The sequence below is a fragment of the Strix aluco genome, chromosome 4, assembly GCF_031877795.1.
Source record: "Strix aluco isolate bStrAlu1 chromosome 4, bStrAlu1.hap1, whole genome shotgun sequence".
Taxonomy (NCBI): Eukaryota; Metazoa; Chordata; class Aves; order Strigiformes; family Strigidae; genus Strix; species Strix aluco.
In genome coordinates, this window is record NC_133934.1 from 125,558,258 (window position 1) to 125,578,986 (window position 20,729).

The following is a 20,729-nucleotide window of genomic DNA, read 5'->3' on the forward strand; positions in this document are numbered from 1 at the left end:
GGGAGACACAAGGGTTAAAATCTGTTGGACCCGAGGGGCTTCAGAAAAACATCAGTTTTCTTCAGCTGAATAATCACAAAAAGCAACTGATCTTTCATCAACGTTGTAGCTTATCCCCACCGGGCAACCGCAAGTGTGTCTGTAGTATTTATTAGACCAACAGAATCCGTGTGTGAATTTGGTCTGTGCTCACATTCGACGCAGGAAGAACCTGCCTGTACAAACGTGCTTGATTTTTATTTGCATTTACAGTGCTACGGATTAATCTAAACCCATCTCTGAGGGAGCTGAGCAGCTTTTTAGGGATTCATCAGGTAACCCACGGCGGGTAGGGTCTGACAAAGGCTCAAAATCAATCTTTACAAATACTTGAATGTCACGATTTTGAAATCTGGTTTGCACAAACACTTGTGCCAATAGAACTCGATTACGCAAATGCCCGTGGAAAGCAAATATAAGAGGTTTGAGCATGGCTAAAACCACCTCATCTTTGAAGGAAAAAAAAAAAAAAAGATCAAGTGAATATTTATGGAAGAATTGTGCAATGTTTGATGTAGCTTTATCACTGGTTCAGAGACGTGTGCGCCTTGTTTCCGAACTGCCCTGGAAACGGGAGTTGTAGGAACGCTTTATGGCGGCCCTTGCGATTCCTCGTACTTAAATTTGGCAATTTCGGTCAGAAACTGATGGCGAGTTTAAACCAAAAAAAAAAAAAAAAGGAGGGGGCCGGGCTGGGGTCAGGGCTGCCGGGTGCCTCCGCGGGCGGTTTCAAGCCCCAACACGCGGCAGCAGCGCCTGCTCGGGCCGGGGAACGCCGCCGCGGGCCCCCCCCCGCGCCGGTCCCGGGGCCTGGGGCGGGGCCGAGCCGTTCCCCGCCGGGCCCGCGGGCGGCGGCGCGTGCGGCCGTGCCGCGTGCCGCCCCGTGCCTGCCTGCCCGCGCGCTCCCGCCCCCCCCACCCACCCCCCCCCCCTCCGACGCCGTCGTCAGCGGCACCCGCGCCGTGCGGGCGGGGCCGCCTCCCGGAACGCCGCGCCGGGGGGACTCGGCGGCGCCCGTCTGCCGATTGGGCGAAGCCGGCGCGAGGCACCGCCCACCGTAGCTCTCCTGGCTTTCTCATTGGGCAGTGCCGCGGGGCAAGGCGGAGACCAAGCCCCCCCCTCAGGCTCGCCGGCCAGTGAGAAAATGGTTGCTGGGCAGGTTGAAAGGGCGTCTGGCCAATGGGGACGCGGCCAGCTGGCGGGTGCGGTGCACGCAGCGCCCTCCCCCTCCCCCCCCCCCTCCCGCCGCTGCTGTGGGCGCTGCGGGCGGAGGGAAGGGCGGAGCGGAGGCTGCCGGGGCCCGGCGGGGGTGGCGCTCGCCTCCGCCTCCTCCCGGTCGGAGTCCCAGCCCCGCCGAAGGGAGCCCGGCCGGCTGGCTAGGGAGGGCACGGCAGGCTGCGAAGGAACGGGGGGACCCCTCCGCTCCCAGGTGGGGCGACGGGCAGGGTCGGGTCGGGCCGGGTGGCGGCTGTGGCGGGGGGACGCGGGGGGTGGGAGGGCAGCCCCCACCTTCCGCGGGCGTGGGGCTGGCGAGCCTGGGGGCAGGGAGATGACACGGCACGGGGAGAGGGAGGGCAGCGGCGGCCGCGGGGAGACGGTTAGGCAGGGGCGGCCGGCAGGGGCGGGGGCGGTCGGAAGCCCCGTGAGGGGGCCGGGGGCCCCGCCGGGGGGGGTGGGGGCAGGGCACGGCGGCCGGGCGAGGGGAGGGCCGGGGCCCGGCGGGGTGGTGGAGACAGGTGGGGGGGGTGGCGGTAGCGGGGAGTGGGGGCACGGCGGGCCCTGAGGAGTTACGGCTGGGTCCGGGGGTGCGGGGAGGGGCGGGGAGCGCGGCCGGGGCTGGGGAGGCCGGCGAGCAGGGCGTCAGGAACGGGGACTGCGGTGGAAGTTGTTAGCGCAGTTATAATTAGCTTGGCCGGGGTCTCTGGTAAGCTGGGGAGGAGGAAGGGGGAGGAGTGTAACTTTTCGCAGCTCGGGAAGCCCAAGGTTGTCTCTGGTTACTGCTGCCCACTGCTGCGGGGGGAGGCGCGGGCGGCCGCCTGCAGGAAGTACCAACTAGTCTCCTTCCACAAAGGCCAAATGGTGGCAGGCTCCCTTGGGCTTTATTAGTACTTGTGCGCTCGCAGGAGTGGCTGCAGGGAGGGTGGCAGGAAAGAGGCTTTCACTGAATCGCAGCTTTTTAATTCTGCCACTCGTGATCGCAGCCTCTTGAGAGTTACGGCTTGGGTATTTGCTGCAGTTACATTTTTAATAGCAGGTTTTGTTTTCCTCAATAAACGTGTGTGTTAGTCTGAACCACAAGTAGGTGGGTAAGGCTGGAGAAGCATGAGCCTGGTCTCTTCTGTGCGTATTGTAAATTCATCTAATCGATGCAGTTAATAATTTCTGCCCTAGATAGGCCTGGAATCTTTCAAACTATGTTGGAACAGTTCATTTCCAAAAACGTAGGTAGGAGCCCTGTACAGTAGTTCTCTACTTCGTTTTTGCTTCAGATAAGATTCTTTAGTTCAGGCAGTTAACTGCAGTATGGAAAATACCATTAACACCGAAATGAATGCTCTAATTTAAAATTTCTAAAGTGGCCTGTAAACAGGTACTAGGAAACTGCGAGGGAAGACAGTGAAAGAAAATTAAAGAAAAAATAATCTGGACATGTAATTCATAGTGATTTACAGCTACTGTGTCTTCTGTAGTTTTTTTTTTTTTTCACAGACTGTAAAAACTAAACCTAGTAACCTTACCTCTGTACTTCTTACTGACATTCGTCCCAGTATGAAATCATATAGGGGAAAAATCATAACCTCAACAGTTAATTTTGCAGGAATCCTTTAAAGTACATAACACAGGAATTAAATTTGATAACTTCTTGGACTTCAGCTTCTTACAGCAAAAGGTTGGACTTCTGAAACACGATTAACAGTATTAATTTTTTATCGAATGCCTTGTAGATTTTTTTTTTTTAGCTAAGATGCTCAAGTCAAACTTCTTAACGTTTCAGTACACTTGTTAGCTTTTTTAGGATTCTTTAACGCTAAAAAGATGTCACATTCTAAAATATTCTTTTATATTCATTGTATAGAAAATGCAATTAATGTACACCTCCCCCTGTGACCTAACATGTACACTATAATAAACCTCAACAGTGATTTTCTGAAGTCCTGGTGTTTCAAAGCAAATAGGTTATGAATCTTCATTTGTCTGTTTGCTTGCTTTTTATTTATTCACAAGTAGCATGGATCTCCTTATGATTGGAAAGAAGTCAGCTTCTAGAGGAGGAGGGAGATACTAATGTGTTTATTGCTGTGGGTTAGATTTGTCGTTCTTAGGTGACAGGCCTTTTACTGCTGTTTTACTGCATCTTTACAGTTCCAAGATTCTGTAAAAGGAGGAGCCCTTTGCTAGCATCAGGCTATGAGTTGCTATGTAAGATGAACTCTATTCATTTACTTGTCCGTCTGTCTACATGTAAGACTGCCTTTCACTATGTAATATTTTAAGATTTGTAAAATAGTACATGAACTCTTGATCCTTGATCGTGAAGGACTGTATTTATCTGGATAAGTACTGATCCTTGCTCTTGCGCTAAATTTGTGAAGTAGTTGGTTTGGTGTAGTAGTCAGGCAGGTGTCTCTGTGTGTATGTATATTGTACACAAACATGTTAAATACAATCCAGATGGTAGGCTGTTAGCCTGTATAAGAGCTTTAACTCTTGGAATTAAAAAACTTTGATTCTTCAGGTGGAGTTGAGATCATGCAGTTCCCTCCACGTCTCCTAGCCTAGTCCATAGTTTACTGTCACTTCAGCCTTTCCATATTTCCCAGAGTTTCCTGTGCCTTGATCTAATCCACAATTTAATCCATGTGGTCTCTTGCCAAATTGCAGATGTTGCTTTATCAGGGTTTTGATAAAAATGGTGCCACACTGAATATTATATGCAGTCACAGGACATCCTGCCAGCTATCTCTTCATACTGGTTTTGTGTATGCTGAAAATGAGGAAAGCTGGGGAATTTAATAAAAATCTAACTCCTTTTGCAGGGGATGATTCTGAAATGTACTTCTTTACAGTTCATGGTATTGTTTCTCCTGGTATGTGATTTGGGAGATGATTACAACTGTAAATCAGTGTTCAGTAACCTGGAGAAGTATCAATGCAAGTTCTTATCCTAAAGCCTAACACTTAGAGGATCAACGTTCTATTCTGTAGTATTCATTTATGAAAGATCACTTCCATGGTTTATGCATTCATAGGTGAAACTAGTAGGTCCTCTTACTTCAGTGTACTCCGAACTTCAGTTTTTCTTACTCAGTTTAACTGTTTTAGTAGGATTTAGTGCAAATCACTTGACGTTACATTGAATTGTGTGCTTAATGCTTCTGTTTAAAGAAAACCCCACATAGTAATGAAATCCTCTGTTGTTTGTTTTGTTTTTCTCCTTAAGTCACATCATCCTACCTCGGTGGATGGCTTGGCCTCTTGAATAGCTCAAGACTCTTGGATGACCACACTTTATGCAAAATCTGGAATCTTCCTGCCTGGACTCCTTTCTGTTTTCTAAGGGTAACTACTTGTATGTTTTTATGAAATCATATCTTATGCGCATAGCGCATGTTCTGATAATCAGCTGTAGGTGTTACTTTTGTGGGTTAGAATGGTAAACTGAAAAATTATTTTTAAAAATGGGCTATATAAAGTGAAGTGATTTAGGCTTACTGAATAGTATAAGATCTCTGAATATTCTGAATTGTCATTACTTTTTGATTTTTTCCTTTATAATGAGGAAGTGTTATAATGTAACAAAGAATTTAATATTGCCATAACTCACATTTCTTGGAAATTTGTTAACTAAGGCCTCGATCTTATAAGTGAGGTGCACTGTTCAGCTGCTGAAATTGTGTTACAGTCTTGTCTTGTGAGGAGAAGGCACTTCAGATACTGAAGAAAAGTTATTGTGTGCTACTTTGCTAGAGAAGATTTAAAGTGATTTCTGACTTTGTAATTGAAAATTACTTACCTAAATATCCCATGCAGAGAGCTAGAGTAAAGGCATGATCCTCTATTAGGAAAAGACAACTTTTTCTTGGCTGCTTTTACTGTTAATGGTCTGTTTTTTCTGTTGAAGTATGGGCATGCTGATTTGATATAGTTAATAAGCTATGACTTTTGTTGTTAATGGATCTTTATTTAGATCACTGTAACCCTAAAGTACATGTCAGTGTTATGTAGGTGAATACATCCAGTATCTCTGTATTTGAAGTAAATAGATACTGTAAAGAAAACGGATTGAGAACTGTTCAGTTGATAAGAACAAGCTGTGAAGAGGTATGTCATCACGTCTGCAGTTCTAATGATCATTTGTTTCTCCAGTGAGTTACTTTGGTGGAACAGTGGTGGTTTGGTTCTTGTTTGGATTCCTTTATGTTCTCATTTAATTACAGTTTAGTTTTACTATGGGAGTTTCTAGATTTAGTAACTCTTGACCATGTGTTAGCTTTTGCTAACTACTATTGATCCTTAGTTTAAATGATTCTGGGCCCTTCTGCTAAAAAAAAAAAATAAAATCTGATAAACACACTCTCATTAAAAATACACACCTGTGAGCTTTATTTATATATGTGGAACGAAATACACAAGTGTAGAGGGGGAGAGGAAGGAGAAGAGTGATAGTGGTTTAGTTTGTTTTCTTTTAAGGATGGAAGTTTTTCTCTGTCTAAGACTGGTACTGCCTCAGCAGCTTTCTGTATTAGCCTCTGGTGATAGATGTCAGGTGCTGAGAATATGGTTCATTTACTGTTGTAAACAGCCCAGATCCACTTGTTTTAGCTTGTGTAAGGTACACATCCTAACAGAGATGTTTCTTCTCCAGAGTAAAATGCTCTTAGCTGTGGTAGTTTGTAAAGCAAAGCTCTTACCAGTGCTTTATGAAGTAAAATGGGAGTAAGGATCTTAGGAAAATGTCCTTTTAAGAGCAGGAATTTTTTCAGATCCCGTTAGACATAACATAAACAGGTTTTGTGTGGGGAGTTAGAACTAACTTTTAAATCAAGGTGAAACTTCCAAGTGCTTTGTAAACACCATTTCAGCTCCTAAAATACTAGTGTATGATACATATTTATTCTCTACTTCCAGAAATAGTGAAGTGACAGTGGGAACGTTATGAATTCCAGACTAATTCTGTGCTAGACTAAGTCTTCCTCTCATTCCTTTCCTGTACTTAATGAATACTATTCAGCCTACTCTTATTTTCAAAATGCAGGAAAGGATGTTAGGTACATCCATAGGTGAGGGGTTTTTTTCTGTGTGGTTTTGGGGTTTGGTTTGTGGGGGTGGGTGGTGTTTGATATTTTTTTTTTTTTTTTTTTTCCCCAGTCTGAACAGTAGCATATCTTGGTTCTGTGTTCCAATTGCTTTAGTAGTAACAGACTTAGGTGTATTATAGGTCAGGATTTGGTAACCAAAATGTTGACATTAATTCCGCCTTCTTTGAGCAGCTATTTTTTGGTCATTTCTAACTCCTGTAAAGAAGTTGTTACATAGGAGTTTAGGTATGGGAGTAAGCTGGTAGGACTGTGCTCCTCCCTGTATGCACACTTTTAGCCACTTGTGCCTTCCCCAGCAGTTACTCATCTTGGCTAAACTGGGACGGGGGTGGGGAGGCAATGGACTTAAATACATTTTTGTTTATTTTAAAGTGTCTTCAGGTCCAAATTACTTTTTACTTTGGTGTTTTCTAAGGTGTTTAATCCTCCTTCCCTCGCTTCCTCTTAATTTTTGCTAACAGCCAAGATGTGATGTTATGGGGATCTCCAACACTTGCTGAGGACACCAGATCAGATACGCTGTTCTGTGTAGTCTGACAGCTTACTGTGTTACGTAAATCATGTTTAAGTGATCAGTGTTAAGTCCAGATGGGAGAAAGGATTTGCACCATGTCTGTTAACTGTACCTTCAGCCTTACCTTTTTCTTGTGCAGCTTCTTATACATGGAATACTAGTCAAGAGCCAGTCCACCACTTAATTAAAACTACTAATGAAGTTGTGTGGTCTAAACTAAAACATATGTCAGATAGGGGAAGAATTATCATTAAAAATAGTATGAGGCATACATCAAATAATTCTGGGAAATAACCATAACTGTAAGAGTGTTTGTCTTCCTTCACACTTTCTGCAGATAGATGTGTGCTTGTGAGATGTGTGTCCATGGAAGAGAGGAGAGAGGAAATCAGGTTATCAATCGGCTTCAGTCCATCACTAACACAAGTTTACGGTCCAAAGAGACTGCTGTCTGTTTTTACTGTTACGTGCTTCCTACAGTTATGAGCCAAAGGAGACTTTGAAAGGGAATTACCCAAATTACAATAGCAAGGAGTCCCTAATTTTTATTTTAATACTTAAGTTGCATTACTGAAAACTAGACAGGCAGCTTTCACTCATGAGGTGCTTATACCTATTCAAATCTGATATTTCTGCCCTATGAGAAAAAGTAACTTTTCACTTTGGGACAGTCTTAGGCTGAAAAATGCAACACTATGCCTGTAGGAAAAGGATAAAGCAAGTATGAATTTAAAAAGAAAAGCCAGAAGGGACCACTGTCAATGAAATTATTTTGATCTGCATAGTGCAGGCCAAGTACTTTATTGGTGGTCTTGCTATTTAAACATATTCTTTAATGGTAAATAACTCTTCTGTAGTTGACTATAGTGCTTGTTTTGTGCATGAGAAGTTCTTGTTCAGACAATACTAACTGTGGCAGTCGTGTTTTATATACTCGTGTTTTTTGAAGTTTTTCTCTGCTGAAAATTAAAGCTCTGTGCAGTTCTGAGTTCTAAACACTGTTTAACTTGCTCTTGAAACCTTTTTTGGAAGGTGAGGAAGAGGAAATTAAGAAGTACTTTGCCCAGATAGAAGTAATTGAGGGTTTTCACATGCTGCATTTTTCTTTGTGACTGTTTCCAGCTGTACATCCTAACCATGTGTCAGTGGCAGCTGCACTGCACTATCAGACCCTGTGACAGATGGAGCTGTGTTTTTCTTCTGAAATGGTGGCACGAGTCCTGTATTGTCCACAACACATCGCAATGTGAATTTTTCTTGGTAGCCTGGAATGTTTCTTCTGAGTAGCTGCACTCTCTGACCAGGCCTGTTTGTTTAGTATTCTGTGTGGATTTGCCAACCAGGGACGTGCCTCTTCCCTCCAAGTTTTTTCAAACCCTGGTATGGTGTAGGATTACAGTTCATGGATGCTTCTTCCCATGTTAGCAGGGAGGAGTTTCTATGAAATGTCCTCCATGGAGCTGGAAGAAACTGAGGAACAAGCAGTCAGGGACAGAATTTCTACGTACAGACTCCTTTGTAGTTCAGTGACATGAATGGAGAGTTTGGCACGGCAAAACATTGAGTTCACTTTGCTTCCCTTTATCTGCAGAATAATTCTAATTAAAAAAAACATTCTGCCATAAATAGCTTGTGTCTCAGTTTGCATGACTATAATGAGAGATGATGAGAAAATGCCAGAAAAAAATTATTGAGACGTGGTGTTGCTCATTGTTCTTGGTTTTTTTCATGACAAAAGATTCTAAAATAGAGCATCTGAACTCAAAAAAATTTGGTTGTTGAACTTTTTCTTAGTTCAAGAGAAGGGTGACTTACAGCTTTTCTCTTATTGAACAACTATGTACAGGCCTCAATTGAAGTTGGCATGAACTTTAATTTTTGTTCAGTTTATTTACTTACAAATTACAGAGTTATCAGATTGGCACATTCCAAAATCCTGTTACTTGATCCATTTTTTTGAGATCTGAGTAGGTTCCTGGAACTAGGCTGGAGTAAGGGGAGTGCAGTCTCTAGACACTCTCTGTGTTTTAATATGCCCAACTTGTGCTTCTTCGAACGGGCTGTGCCGTGCTCTCAGCTGATGGAAAGGGCTGACAACTGTGTGGCGGTCACTCCGTAATACGGGAGTGTCTGGGCGTGATTTAGTTTGTGGACTTTTGTTTGTGGACTATTGTTTGTTTTCCTTAGTACCAAAAATTGAAGTGGGGGGAGCACTGCATAATTAAACAATGGGATCAACATCTTATATCGCAAAGTAATACTGTCAAAAGAGAGCATTGGACTGGTGTGAATTTTAGTTCTGGGATGTCTGCATTAATACGCAGTGCTACAAAAGGACGAGTTACTTAGAAACTATGGAGTAGTTTGTTAAGGATATGACCCTGTCAGAAATTCTTGTGCTAGCAAGTAAAGCAAAAGGCCTGATAAAATGTAGATTAGCTAGTAACAAAGGGGCTTTGTATCTTTTGTAGGTCAGCAGCTGAGTGTGTTTGACAAGAACTGAAATTTAATGTCTCCTGTAGCAACCATGACACTAGTCATTTTTAAATCCACTGTACCAGTGGTACTCTGGTTTTCATTATCCTTTTCAAATTTTTATGTAACCTCTGAAGTCATTTAGCTCCTGGAGGGAGACTTAGGGATCCTTGCAATTAGGCAAAAATCACACTAAACAGGCAAAATTTCTAAAACATAAGTTAGGACTATGTTTGTGTGTTTTTAAAAAGAAAAATCTTTGACATCTAGAGAGTCTGTGAAGTAGAAACATTTGAAGTTGGAGCAAATAATGTTTCTTGCACTTCATTTTTATGGTTCGGAGTGCTGTCATGCTCAAGCTTTGTTACGTGTTTTGAGAATGCTCTGGGACAAATTTTATGAAGGAAATTTGAGAATGAAAAGGAGGGTGTCTGCATATATGAGCATGAAATATTTAGTCTGCTTAGACTATATGAATTTAAAAGTTAAATGCTTCGTTTTAAGATCTTGTGAAATTATATATCCTCACATATGATAGTTTGCTCTTTAAGCTTGCTTACAGAATTTAAATACTAGCATGTTTTTGAGGTGTCAGAAATTTAAATTATTTATATAATTCAAATAGATAAGTCTAGTATTTCCTGTGTCTAACAAAGTCTAAACATATATTTTAAAATACATTAAAACCAGCAAATTGTCAAAACCAAGCATTCTGAATGTATAAAATGGTAGAATTACTGTTCCGTCTACAGTCTTAATTTTGTTCCTTTTTGACTGTGTTTTGGTCTGCTTTAATTAGCAGAGAGAAGAAAAAGAAAAAAAACCCAAACTAGTGTGCAGTGTATGGGAAGGGTGGTCCTTAGTGAATAATAACTATTTTGATGTATATTTTTGTTCTTTATAGTAATGGTACGGGTTAATGCCTTAGGTTTAAATGCTACTTAAATGCTACTTAAAATGGAGAGTTAATAATTTTATTGTGAGTTTCCTATGGTTTGTAGACAGTAATTGTCTTTATGGTATGTTATGAGTTGGTATATTTAGCAATAGTTTTACTGTAAAGTCCTGTATAACCATTGATTTTCCATAGATTGTGTTTAAAATTACCAGTTGCTGGCAGTGTTGTTGATAGTTTGACTGAGGATGCCTCACACACACACAGCCCCCCAAAATAGTTTCTATTATTACATTTGGTACCTGAACTTTGTATCCAGATTTCTTCTGACTTTGTTTGTAATTGAGTGCTCAGTATTATCTGGTTCTATTTGCTCTAAATGGGATGCTGGAACAGGGGAGTGATACCTGGTAAGTGTGGGATGATCACCTAGGTGAACAGGCACACCACATCCAGACACCTTATGTCTTACAGAGATTCAGCTGGTGCTGTGGCAGTTTAGCAGAAAACTTTGGAGTAAAAGAGACTTCCAAAGTTTAAAAAATAGCAGCACTGGTAAAATTACAAGTAATTAAAGTTTTTTGTTGTTGTCTTAACAGTGAACGTGTTAGTAAACTGAACTATAGGCCAAACTACTACCTGTTACGTAAAAATGCATTCTTATGACAAACTTAATTTCATCCAGGTATGTCCCTAAAAAAAAAAAAGTGGGTATGATCAAGAAGCCTTAAACCTGAACTCTATAGCAACTGTCTGTTTTTTCTCATGTGTCTTACTGAGAAGTATGCACTGCTTGCTTACTTTCTGTTCCTCCAGAGGAGCTGAATTCTCCGACAGTCTTGTCTAGGCAGATGAATGTAGTCATGGAGCCCTGCAGTGCTTCCTGCAAATCTGGAGAAATCCCAAAAGTAAAAGAGGCTTTATCCTGCTGCCTTCTCCTTGTCCCCAAAAGTCTAGCAACAGGCTAGCAGCTGGCAGCTGCGGCAATCAGCTGAGCTATTGCTGGCAGTATCTAGTGCTCACATGAAAAGGAAGTTGGGAGGCCCTCTGCAGCATGCAGGGCCTGGATCATTGTGTGTGAAGGATCTGCCCTTTATCTGCCACTGGGTGTCTAATTTATGATTGCTTACTTTTTTTTTTTTTAATTGTTTGGGAGTGAGGTGTCTGTATTCCATGGACACATCAAGATGTGTGTAATCAAGATTTTACCAGTGTTTCCTGTGCATGGTATATTCTTTTCTGTGCTTATACAAGTGATTACATAGTGCTTGTTGTCCCTAATAAAACACTTTATATTTTGAATGGTAATTGCAAAGTATCCAAGCATCTATTTGTTTGGATCATGTGTAGTTTAGGTGTGCGTGCATACTGTTCTTTGTACCACAGTGTTCTAGACCTACCATATTTCAATGGAGAAGCACACAAAGCAGACTGAAAGCAACTAAATTCTGTTTCTTTTCTTTCAGCTATTTACTGAAACTGGTCACTCTTAAAATGCCATTTGATAGCCTCCTGCTGGATGTCCTTAGTGTTAAGTCTGTAGCAGGTTGTGGACCAGCAGCCATGAATACCGATCATCATTTTGTGAGCTCTGTGACCTGGCCAAATTTCCTCCCACCATTTAGCTAAACTACTAAGCTATGGCATGGATTTAAGGGTCCCATGGGAGGCCCTGTTGTTGGTCTTGCTGGGTGGTTCAACTGTAGTAAACCAACTTGTAAGTCACCAAAAAAGAGGGAGAGATACTAGTTCTGTAGAGAGTTCTCAGAGAGACTGGGCAAGGCATTAAGAATACCTTAATGAAATAAAAATGGGTGTTGAAACTAGCTTTAAAATATTACCTACTGTACCTAGGAATAAATGTTAAAATGAAAATGTTGGAATATCCTGTATAGCTATTATAATCCTTAGTATAAGCATCTATTTCTTGTGGACATTCATATTTCTCAATAAATTATTGTATGCTATATAATTTAAATGGATAAGAGGCTAAAAAGCTCACCTATTAAAGATTTAAAATAATTAAATTAATATTCTAAGAGTTGAAAGCAAACCTTCAAAACTTAGAAGTATATAGGCATTTTAAAAAAACAGTTACTACATTTATTTAATGTTTTCTGTTTAAAAATGTTGTGAAACAATAGAGCTGGAAAGTGCATCCTCTCAATGAAAAGTAGTATCCTGTGTAGGATTTTATTCTATCTTTCAGTGTTCTATGGCACTAGAGTTTAAGTTGACCAAAGCCTGCATGCTACAGGCTTTTCAAAAGTGTCTGTTGAGATCTTGCAGCAGAAGTGATAGCCTTGCCCGAGGTTAATTCATCATTTCTCTCTTTCAGGTTCATGTTGGGGAGAGGTCTAAAACGCAAGCTGAGTGACTATGAGGAGAACATGGCTGGTCTCTCGAGTGCCTTTGATTCCAGTCGAAATCTGCCATATCCGCTTAAGAGGCAGTTGGTGCTCAATATGTGCCTCACCAAGTTACAGACATACAAAATGCTGGTGGAACCGAACTTGCACCGCTCTGTCCTCATAGCCAACACAGTTCGGCAAATCCAAGAGGAAATGAGACAAGAGAGTAATCAGCAGCCAATTAATGTCTGCCCTGGCATTACTCCTAGTTCTCACAGCTACACAGGGATGGAGTCATCTGGGATTTCTCTTCAGTTGCCTTCAGGTATTAGTCAGCAAGAGTCTAACTGTTGCGACTTGCGGTCTGTAGAAGACCCAATTGAAAATAGCCTGCTGATAGTTTCAGATGATGATATGTCATCTGCTATTTCATCTATTCTGAAGGATTTAGACTTTGTAGAAGATATAAGCCCACCTACTTGTCTGGTTCCAACTGGAGATGACCAGCCAAAGTTTCCAGAAAATACCGGTCTAAAACTAGAAGATGATAGACAGGATTTGAAGGGAGCTGAATGTGTGTTCGGTTCCTTTGAGATTTCAAATTCAACTAGTTACTTGAAGGATTTGGCAATAGATGACATTTTTGAAGATATCGACACGTCAATGTACGATTCGGACTTTTGTTGCCCTCCGCTAATGCCGCCCAGACCACCATCTCTTGCTACAGAAGAACCGTTGAAGACCTTTCCATCTTGTAATTCTTCTTCAGCGAGCAACATTCAGATATGTAGAACAGATCTGAGTGAGTTGGACCACATCATGGAAATTCTCGTTGGATCCTGATACTTGTTTTACCCAAAGATACTTTTTAACTGCCACTTCCATTTGGTTTCAGGATAAAAGCCACTGGAAAAGTTGTAAAGAATTCTTTAAAACACAAACTAAAAATAATTTGTCAGTAGTGGGATTTTCTAAATAATTCCAAAACCTATAAACCAAAAAAGTGGCAGATTTTTTTTAAAAAAAGAAATATTTATTTATCAGAACTGTGCAATCATCTTTTTCCTTCCAGGGTGTATGTGGAACAATAGGCACATACCCTTATCACCCCTCATGCCTCTTTCAATAAACTTTTTTATGTGCAATTTTTAATTTGTCAGAAGAATTTACATGCAAAACAAATTTCATATAAGATGATCTTTTACAAAGCCTCCACTTTATTTTTAATATCAGAGTCTATGCCAGGTTGGCATACGTCAAGTTGCGTAGTTGGATTGCGTGGATTGCAGACACATTACTAGAGATGGGTATATTTTAAAAATGAGACACACTTTGCTTTCTTTTGATCAGAAAAGCAGATTAAGACACTTATCAACGAAGTCTCTTGCATTTTCTAAAGCATTCAGAACTATTTATTTTTGTAAATTTTATAGTCTTTCTACATTTTACTACGTTACTTCATCATAGTTCAAATATAATGGACTTCTAGTTGGATGTGTTTAGCACTACCTCTGAGCTGAAATGCTTTAACTCTTTCCAGTGCTTCGTCTAAGACTGCAGATCTTTTTGTTTCTATTTTTTTCTGGGGGAAAGTACTTCTAACTCATTAAGCTGATCCTTTGACAGTGACCTAGCTGATTTGTGAAATCAAGGGTATTCAATGTTTAAAAACTTTTAAGTATTTACAAATGTAATTTATATGTAGATTGTGCAATTTAACATTTTTCTGTCAGTATTACGTGCTTAGATTTTGAGTAATCTTGGCGTTCTTTAAATTAAAACTTACTATGTACAGGTAGCTTTTTAATCTGTTTTGGAAAACACTGTCCCTCAACCCTGCTTTCACTACAAAGTTTAAGATGATTTTTATGTGCAATATTATTTAAAAAGATACACATTTGTATACCTGGCATTGTGGAAAGAAACGCTTCAAACTTAAAACTTCTAGAACCTTTGGAGGATACTCAAGAGAGTCAACATTTCTGTATCCTTTAAGAAACAAAGTTGAGAACACTTCTTACTACACCAGTGCTTACTGCTTTGAATACTCCTGAAATACTCACTGCTCTGTGGTGCCTCAGTGCTGCTGACGGAGCGCCATGGTGCAGCTCTGCCCCGAGGGCTCGGGGTCTGTCTGACCGCTCAGCTGCAGCACCTGAGCTGGGGCCTGCGGGGGCTTTGGAAGCTTCGTGGTGGTCGCTGCTGCTGCCGCAGATTGTGCTGGGGAAGGAGGGGTGCGTGCGTATGGCAGGTGTGTATATAAGTATATATAAGCGCACTCGTTAACTGAAGATGAGATTTGCAGTGAGAGCTATTTTTCCGTGAGACAGTTTGGATACTGTGTTTCAGCTTGAACTGAGGTCTGTATTGATCCTTGCTATTGTCTTCTGAACTACACACTTGCACATTAGTTTTTGGGTTGTGTTTTTTACTTTTTAATTATAAAACTTTTACTTTGTTCTTGAAAGCTGCAGCACCTGTCTTGTAAGAAAATTTGCAGTTGTAAAAGCTTTGCTTTGGTTTGTTGTTTTTTTGGGTTTTTTTTTTTTTTTGTTCTGCTGAGACTTTTCATGAACGGGACATCGGCAGAGGAAAAAAACATTGCCTGTGTGTTGCATCTCACAAATGTTGAAATCTTGGCCCTATTGCAGGGGCCAGGGTGTCACCTAATATTTCTAGTCTTAACTGATGCTGTGGCACACCTACCTTGTGCAAAGATCTCTTTTTTTTTTTCTTTTTTTTTTTTTTTTTACTGTGACTATTTTGGTTAACAGTTAGCTGCCGATACAATTTGGTATCCCAAACCAATGGAGAACCAGTTCAGGTCACATCCTCGCAGCCATCTGGGTTGTTTAGCAACCGAAGGGTATAAATGTATTTATATGCATATAATGTATTGATTCTAATATAAAACTTCTGATCTAAAGTATTTTGAATTGCTGGATAAAGGGATTTGTTTGAAGAGTGTATAAATAGTTCTTGAAGAGGTACAGCTTCAGAATGTACACAGATTGTGCATTGTGTATAGACTACTCTGGCTTTTCCTCAGCCTCTACTTTTGTATTAAAGATATGACTGAATAAATCATTGAAATATTAAGGGCCTTCTGCACTGTGATGAAGCAGAGTTGTGGTTAAAAATGTCTTTAAATTCAGTGATGAGGGATAAAATAAAAAGCCTGCATCTGATTTCTTTTTGCATTTGAAAATATGGAATGTTACTATGCAGTAAAGATATTTTGGTATGAAAATTGTATCATGTAGCAAATAGTGAACACTTAATAAATCCACTTACCTTGCAGCCCCTACAGGAACGTAAGAGTAGACAACTTGCTTTTCAGCGTTTACATGCTAAAGTTTTTTGTATACTTCAGAAAAATACTAAATTGTTGGTAGATATTTTATCAACAATTCAAAAATGCAATTTTTGCTCGAGTGCTTGCTACAAAGCTCTGTTTCTAATTGGTTGCTTGCATCACAGTGCCAAGACCGTAAGCTGGTATGTAATGCAGTTCAGTTATGTATGGAATTATGTGCAAAGGGAAGTTTAATTTTTAAATATGCACAAACTAATTTTAAAATCCTTCCATGTAAAATGAAGTTAGAGGCTAGTTGTGGTGGACCTATTTATTGTATGTTTGGAAATAAAGCCACAGTTTTGCAGTTTAACCATTTATATTTTGAAGCCTTCAGTATTTGACTGTTTTGAAAGCAAAACAAACAAACATGGTACCTTGCCACCCTTCATTTAGTCTTTTACTCACAAAGTTGTAACATTTTCCTTAGGTGGTTGCTTTTTTACCCTCTTTTTTTCTTTTCCTTTTCCCCTTACCTTCTCCCCAGAAATACTAAATGCCTTAACAGCTTTGCTGTTATGGAAATTACGTGCACCAGCTGCCGTAGCAGGGTTCAACTCTAGATTTCCACATAATCTGAAAGATGGGTTTTGTTTATGAAAGTACTTTTTATTAATAGTGCTACAGCTTGAGCTGGGTGCCTCCAAAGAGAGACCACCAGCAAAGAAATCCCTGGGCCATTACACCCTTACAGTCTAAGTTCCCTACCCCTCATGTGGTACTTTGGACCAAAAATAGTATTAAGGTCTGGGGTCTTGCTTTTTATTGGTTTTATTTGTTTGCTGTTTTGTCACTAAGCGGTCACTAAGTGGTCGTTGTCTTATACAATATCACATCCTCCTAGGTTGGTTTCAGCCGATGCTGTAGTTAGCTGTGTTGTAACATGGTTGTTACAGTTCACGCACCACGATCTGTAGGCTTGGGTCTACTTCAGCTATTAATATTTAAGCTGCTAGCTTTGTCTGCTCTAGCTATTATTAATGTTTAAGCTGTTAGCTCTAAGTTTTGACTTTTTCTATAACACGGCATCCCCTTTGTGCGTCCCGTCCCCACAGAACATGGCATGGCCCACAGAGCAGTTTTTTCCGGCCAGTGGTGTGGGGGATTCCTGTTGTGAATAGGTGATGTGTGTGTTAGCACTGAGCTGTCCTCTGGTTTTTGTCCCAGCTGCCCTATGTAGCCTCCCCGGCCCACGCAGCTCTTAGTGTTGCTTCAGGGGTTGCCATGCTTGGAAGCAAGCGTCAGGGACAAGTGTCCTTGATGCACATACCATTGACAGGTCAGACTTGTATACTTGTCAGTCTGGGGCAAAAATACTGCCACTCTGTGCTAGTGGAAGGTTGTTTGCTAGTCTGTGCTGATACAAACTACACCAGCGACTTCAGGTTTAAAGGTTTCCGTCCTCTTCCTGCTGGGAACTTCTAAAATGAGATCCTGACTCCTGCGATGAACTTCATTTTATTAATGAGACAGCACTGGCTGCTACTTACAGACCAGGAATTCCTCCTGCCTTTTGTCTTGGAACCTGCTGACCACAGCGTAAAAAGCACAGATCTAGAAATAACTTTTTTGCAGAACTCTGGTTTTGGCTGTGAGGTGGTTCCCATCGTGACGTTAGCCCTGCGACTGCGCCGCTGAGCGGGACAGCACCGATACTGTGACCCAGGCCTCCTCTTGTACTGATGGGTCCTGAAGTTTGGCAAGAGAAAATACTGCCCTGTGAAGGTATGCTGCAGTTTAGTCTTTTAAAAAAATACTTTTGAAGTATTAATTTCAGGTCATGTTGAGACCTTTTAAAGGTGGTGTAGGTTTTCATATACTTTCATCAATTTTTGTCACACTGAAAGATCGGAACTTGAAGTACGCTGAGCAGCACAGCTCAGTGCAGTGCTGGCTTAAAACGTGGGGAGGTGCAGGTACTACCCAGAGTGCTGTCTAGCTCAGCATCCCGTATACTGGAACTGAGACTTAAAAAGATGTAACTTCCCAGCTCAGGCAAGAGTAAAATATACAAAAGAAAATGTACAAAAGAAAAGAACACTAGTTCTGTCAGGAAGATGAGTTATAATTAGTTGCAAAACTGATTTTGAGCTATTAAAAACCAATATAAGAAGTGAAGAGTTAAGCTATTAAGATGCAGAAATCTGTCTGTACAGTATGTATTATTAAAGCAGAGGTTCAGGGAGCCTGGAAGATTTTTGGCATATAGGTATTTGCCCAGAATTCACAGGAATCTTGCCTTGACTGAAAAAGAAAAGTGTTGCAACTTCCATACATTTCTCCCTCATTAGGACCTCTCTCTCCCAGCAGAGCGCTGGGCCAGGCTGGCTCTGCGCTGGCACCCAGGCTGTGTGGTGGGATGGCAGTTTTGGGGACTCTCACCCCTATTTCGGTAGAAGGGAGAACTTCTGCCAGATGCGACTGAAGGGAGCCTCTTGCATCTGCTGGCTGCATGGGTTGGTTTTGTTTTCTTTGAATCCTCCAGAGTGGATCTGGCAAGTTAAACTCAGATCTACAGTGGAGTTTGGGGGTTTAACAATTAATTTGAACGCAGCTCATTTTTAGCCAAATTCCCTCTGCCAACCTAACTGGAGTAGGAGTACTCCAGAAAGTCCTTCCATTAAAAAAATGGGATTTTAAGTTAAATCCAATTAAAAAATGGGGGGATTATTAAAACTGATTTTCACTATTAAAAAGATCAGAGTGCTTTTAAATGACCCTGCACTTTGAAAAGAACTTTTAAGCTTTCACAAGATTTTTTTATTTTACTCCAAGTCTTCTGCATATGTTTAACCAATGGTGGGTTTATGGTATACGTAGAAGTCATGCTAGGGTCTAGAATGCTTTTTTTGGTTGGTTGGGGTTTTTTTGGTTAATCAAATTCTACATGTTCTTTGGACTTTTAAATATAAGTCTACAAATCCTAGGAATATGCCTTTTCTAAAAAAAAACTTCACAAAACTTTGCCTTCCTACTCTGTTCAATTTTAAGCATTGTTGAAATAAGTTCCCTAAAATCTTACTTCTGTTGTAGCTTTGAACAGAATATGCACTGAAATGTTTTCAGTCTTTCACAATGTAGTTCTTTTTTTTGCAAAACTATTTACAGTGTTCCCTCCACAAAGGAAACATTTCAGTAATTACACTTCTGGTTTGAACTTTTAAAAATGGGTATATTTTCCCTCTAATCTCAGTGGAAGAGAAAGGCATTTCTGCCTAGCTCTGCTGTCTAAAACTCTTGCCTTGCTTTAGTTTTCACCTTTTCAAAATCCTAAGCAAATGTCAGAAGTCTATTTGCTTTCCACAGAGTACAGTAACATGTTTAGTTCATCAAAACTCAGTATTTCACAGCTGAGATTAGACCTAAGATTAGAAGTTATTAAATCTGTATCTTAAAACATACCAAGATACAAAGTTTTATTTCCTCTGTGCCCCCTTTTCACAGAAGGAGCACCTGCTGCTCCCCAGTGCAGCGGAGCGGGTAGGCAGCGGTTGTTGGGGCAGGCAGGAACCAGGAAATGACTAAAGGAAATGAACAGCCACTATTTGTGCAGAACACACCAGAGGGGTTTCCGGCACCCCTCGTTTCCCAGGATAACAACAGAAGGCAAGGCTACTTTCTACTATTGCAATACGCCTGAAAACAGTCAACTAAAATTTAGTTTGTCTGCCTGAGCATGCTCTCTTGTCAGTTAATAGTGCAGCTTTCCCTTTGTGAGTACCCCCAAATACACAGATTGTCTCCAGATTCTGATGAGGGCTGGAGGACTGCACAACCTTGAAGCTGAATTGAATTACTTTGTAGTTTTAAAGCTGATAGTCTTTCTCTCTGAAGAGATGGAACTTGTTCATCTGACTGGAGACAGGAGTCGAAAGGTCTCTTGGTTGTGTTGTGCAGCCTGTGGTTAGAGGCAGTAAGGGCTCAGGTGGCCCTTCAGAACAATCTGAAATGTGGAGCCCATCACCTTTGGAACCCCAATAGTTTTTTCCCCACTGAATCATAAAGGGCTGAAACCTTTTTTTTTTTCCCCAATCTGTACCTTGGACAGGGCTGTAAAAACCTGCTACTAAGAGGGAAAGATGATGGATTCACCCTTCTCCTGAGGTAACAGTGCAAAACATTCTTAGATACATTAATCTGATGTTAGCAAAAGCAAACTGGAAAGTCCAGAAGAGGGCCTCTGGGGGCTGGTGCTGTATATGCTACAGATTGCCCCCTCGAGCACCTCTGCAGGGCCCTGCTTGTCCAAAAGCATAAAAATGGGGTTTTATAATTGATTTCAATAATGTTTATTACCAACCTCAGCTATCCCTTCATCATTTATTGGCATTTTTTTGTGAGTGTATGACTTCAATCTATGTAATACATGTTTGAATGTTCTGAAGGACTTATAAGGGAAACTGAAAATTAATTCAAATCCAGTGTTAAGTGAAAAAGTTAACCTGCTCTTGCATCCATGTGGCGTTCCCCTGCAGGGCCAGGGAAGCTGCTGAGCCACTTCCAAAGAGCACTTGTCCAAATGGCCTGTTCCCATTTACTGACTAACCAACACACAGTCATCCTATGCTAATAGTACTGAGGTACCATAAACACTGCTGAAGTTATAAATTATTATAACTGTAATTTCACTGCTGAACAGTTTACTAGATGAAGGGTTGGAGTCTGACAGTGCTTTTTAATATTCTTAATTGTAAGAACAGAAAAGGCACATCATTAAATAATTAACTGATTTAGTTTTGGAATATCCAAGTTTCTTCCCTGCTTTTAACACATATCAGTT

General features: G+C 41.1%; 1 protein-coding gene across 1 annotated transcript; it reads left to right on the forward strand.

The window, feature by feature from the left end:
- The first annotated feature begins 1,335 nt into the window (after nt 1–1,335).
- On the forward strand, nt 1,336–16,269 carry LOC141922029 (SERTA domain-containing protein 2-like). The gene is made up of 3 exons (XM_074820990.1): nt 1,336–1,468; nt 4,481–4,599; nt 12,582–16,269. Exon 3 carries the CDS (start codon nt 12,586–12,588, stop codon nt 13,435–13,437), a length of 852 nt encoding a protein of 283 aa, XP_074677091.1. The 5' UTR covers nt 1,336–1,468; nt 4,481–4,599; nt 12,582–12,585; the 3' UTR covers nt 13,438–16,269.
- The last annotated feature ends 4,460 nt before the right edge of the window (nt 16,270–20,729 follow it).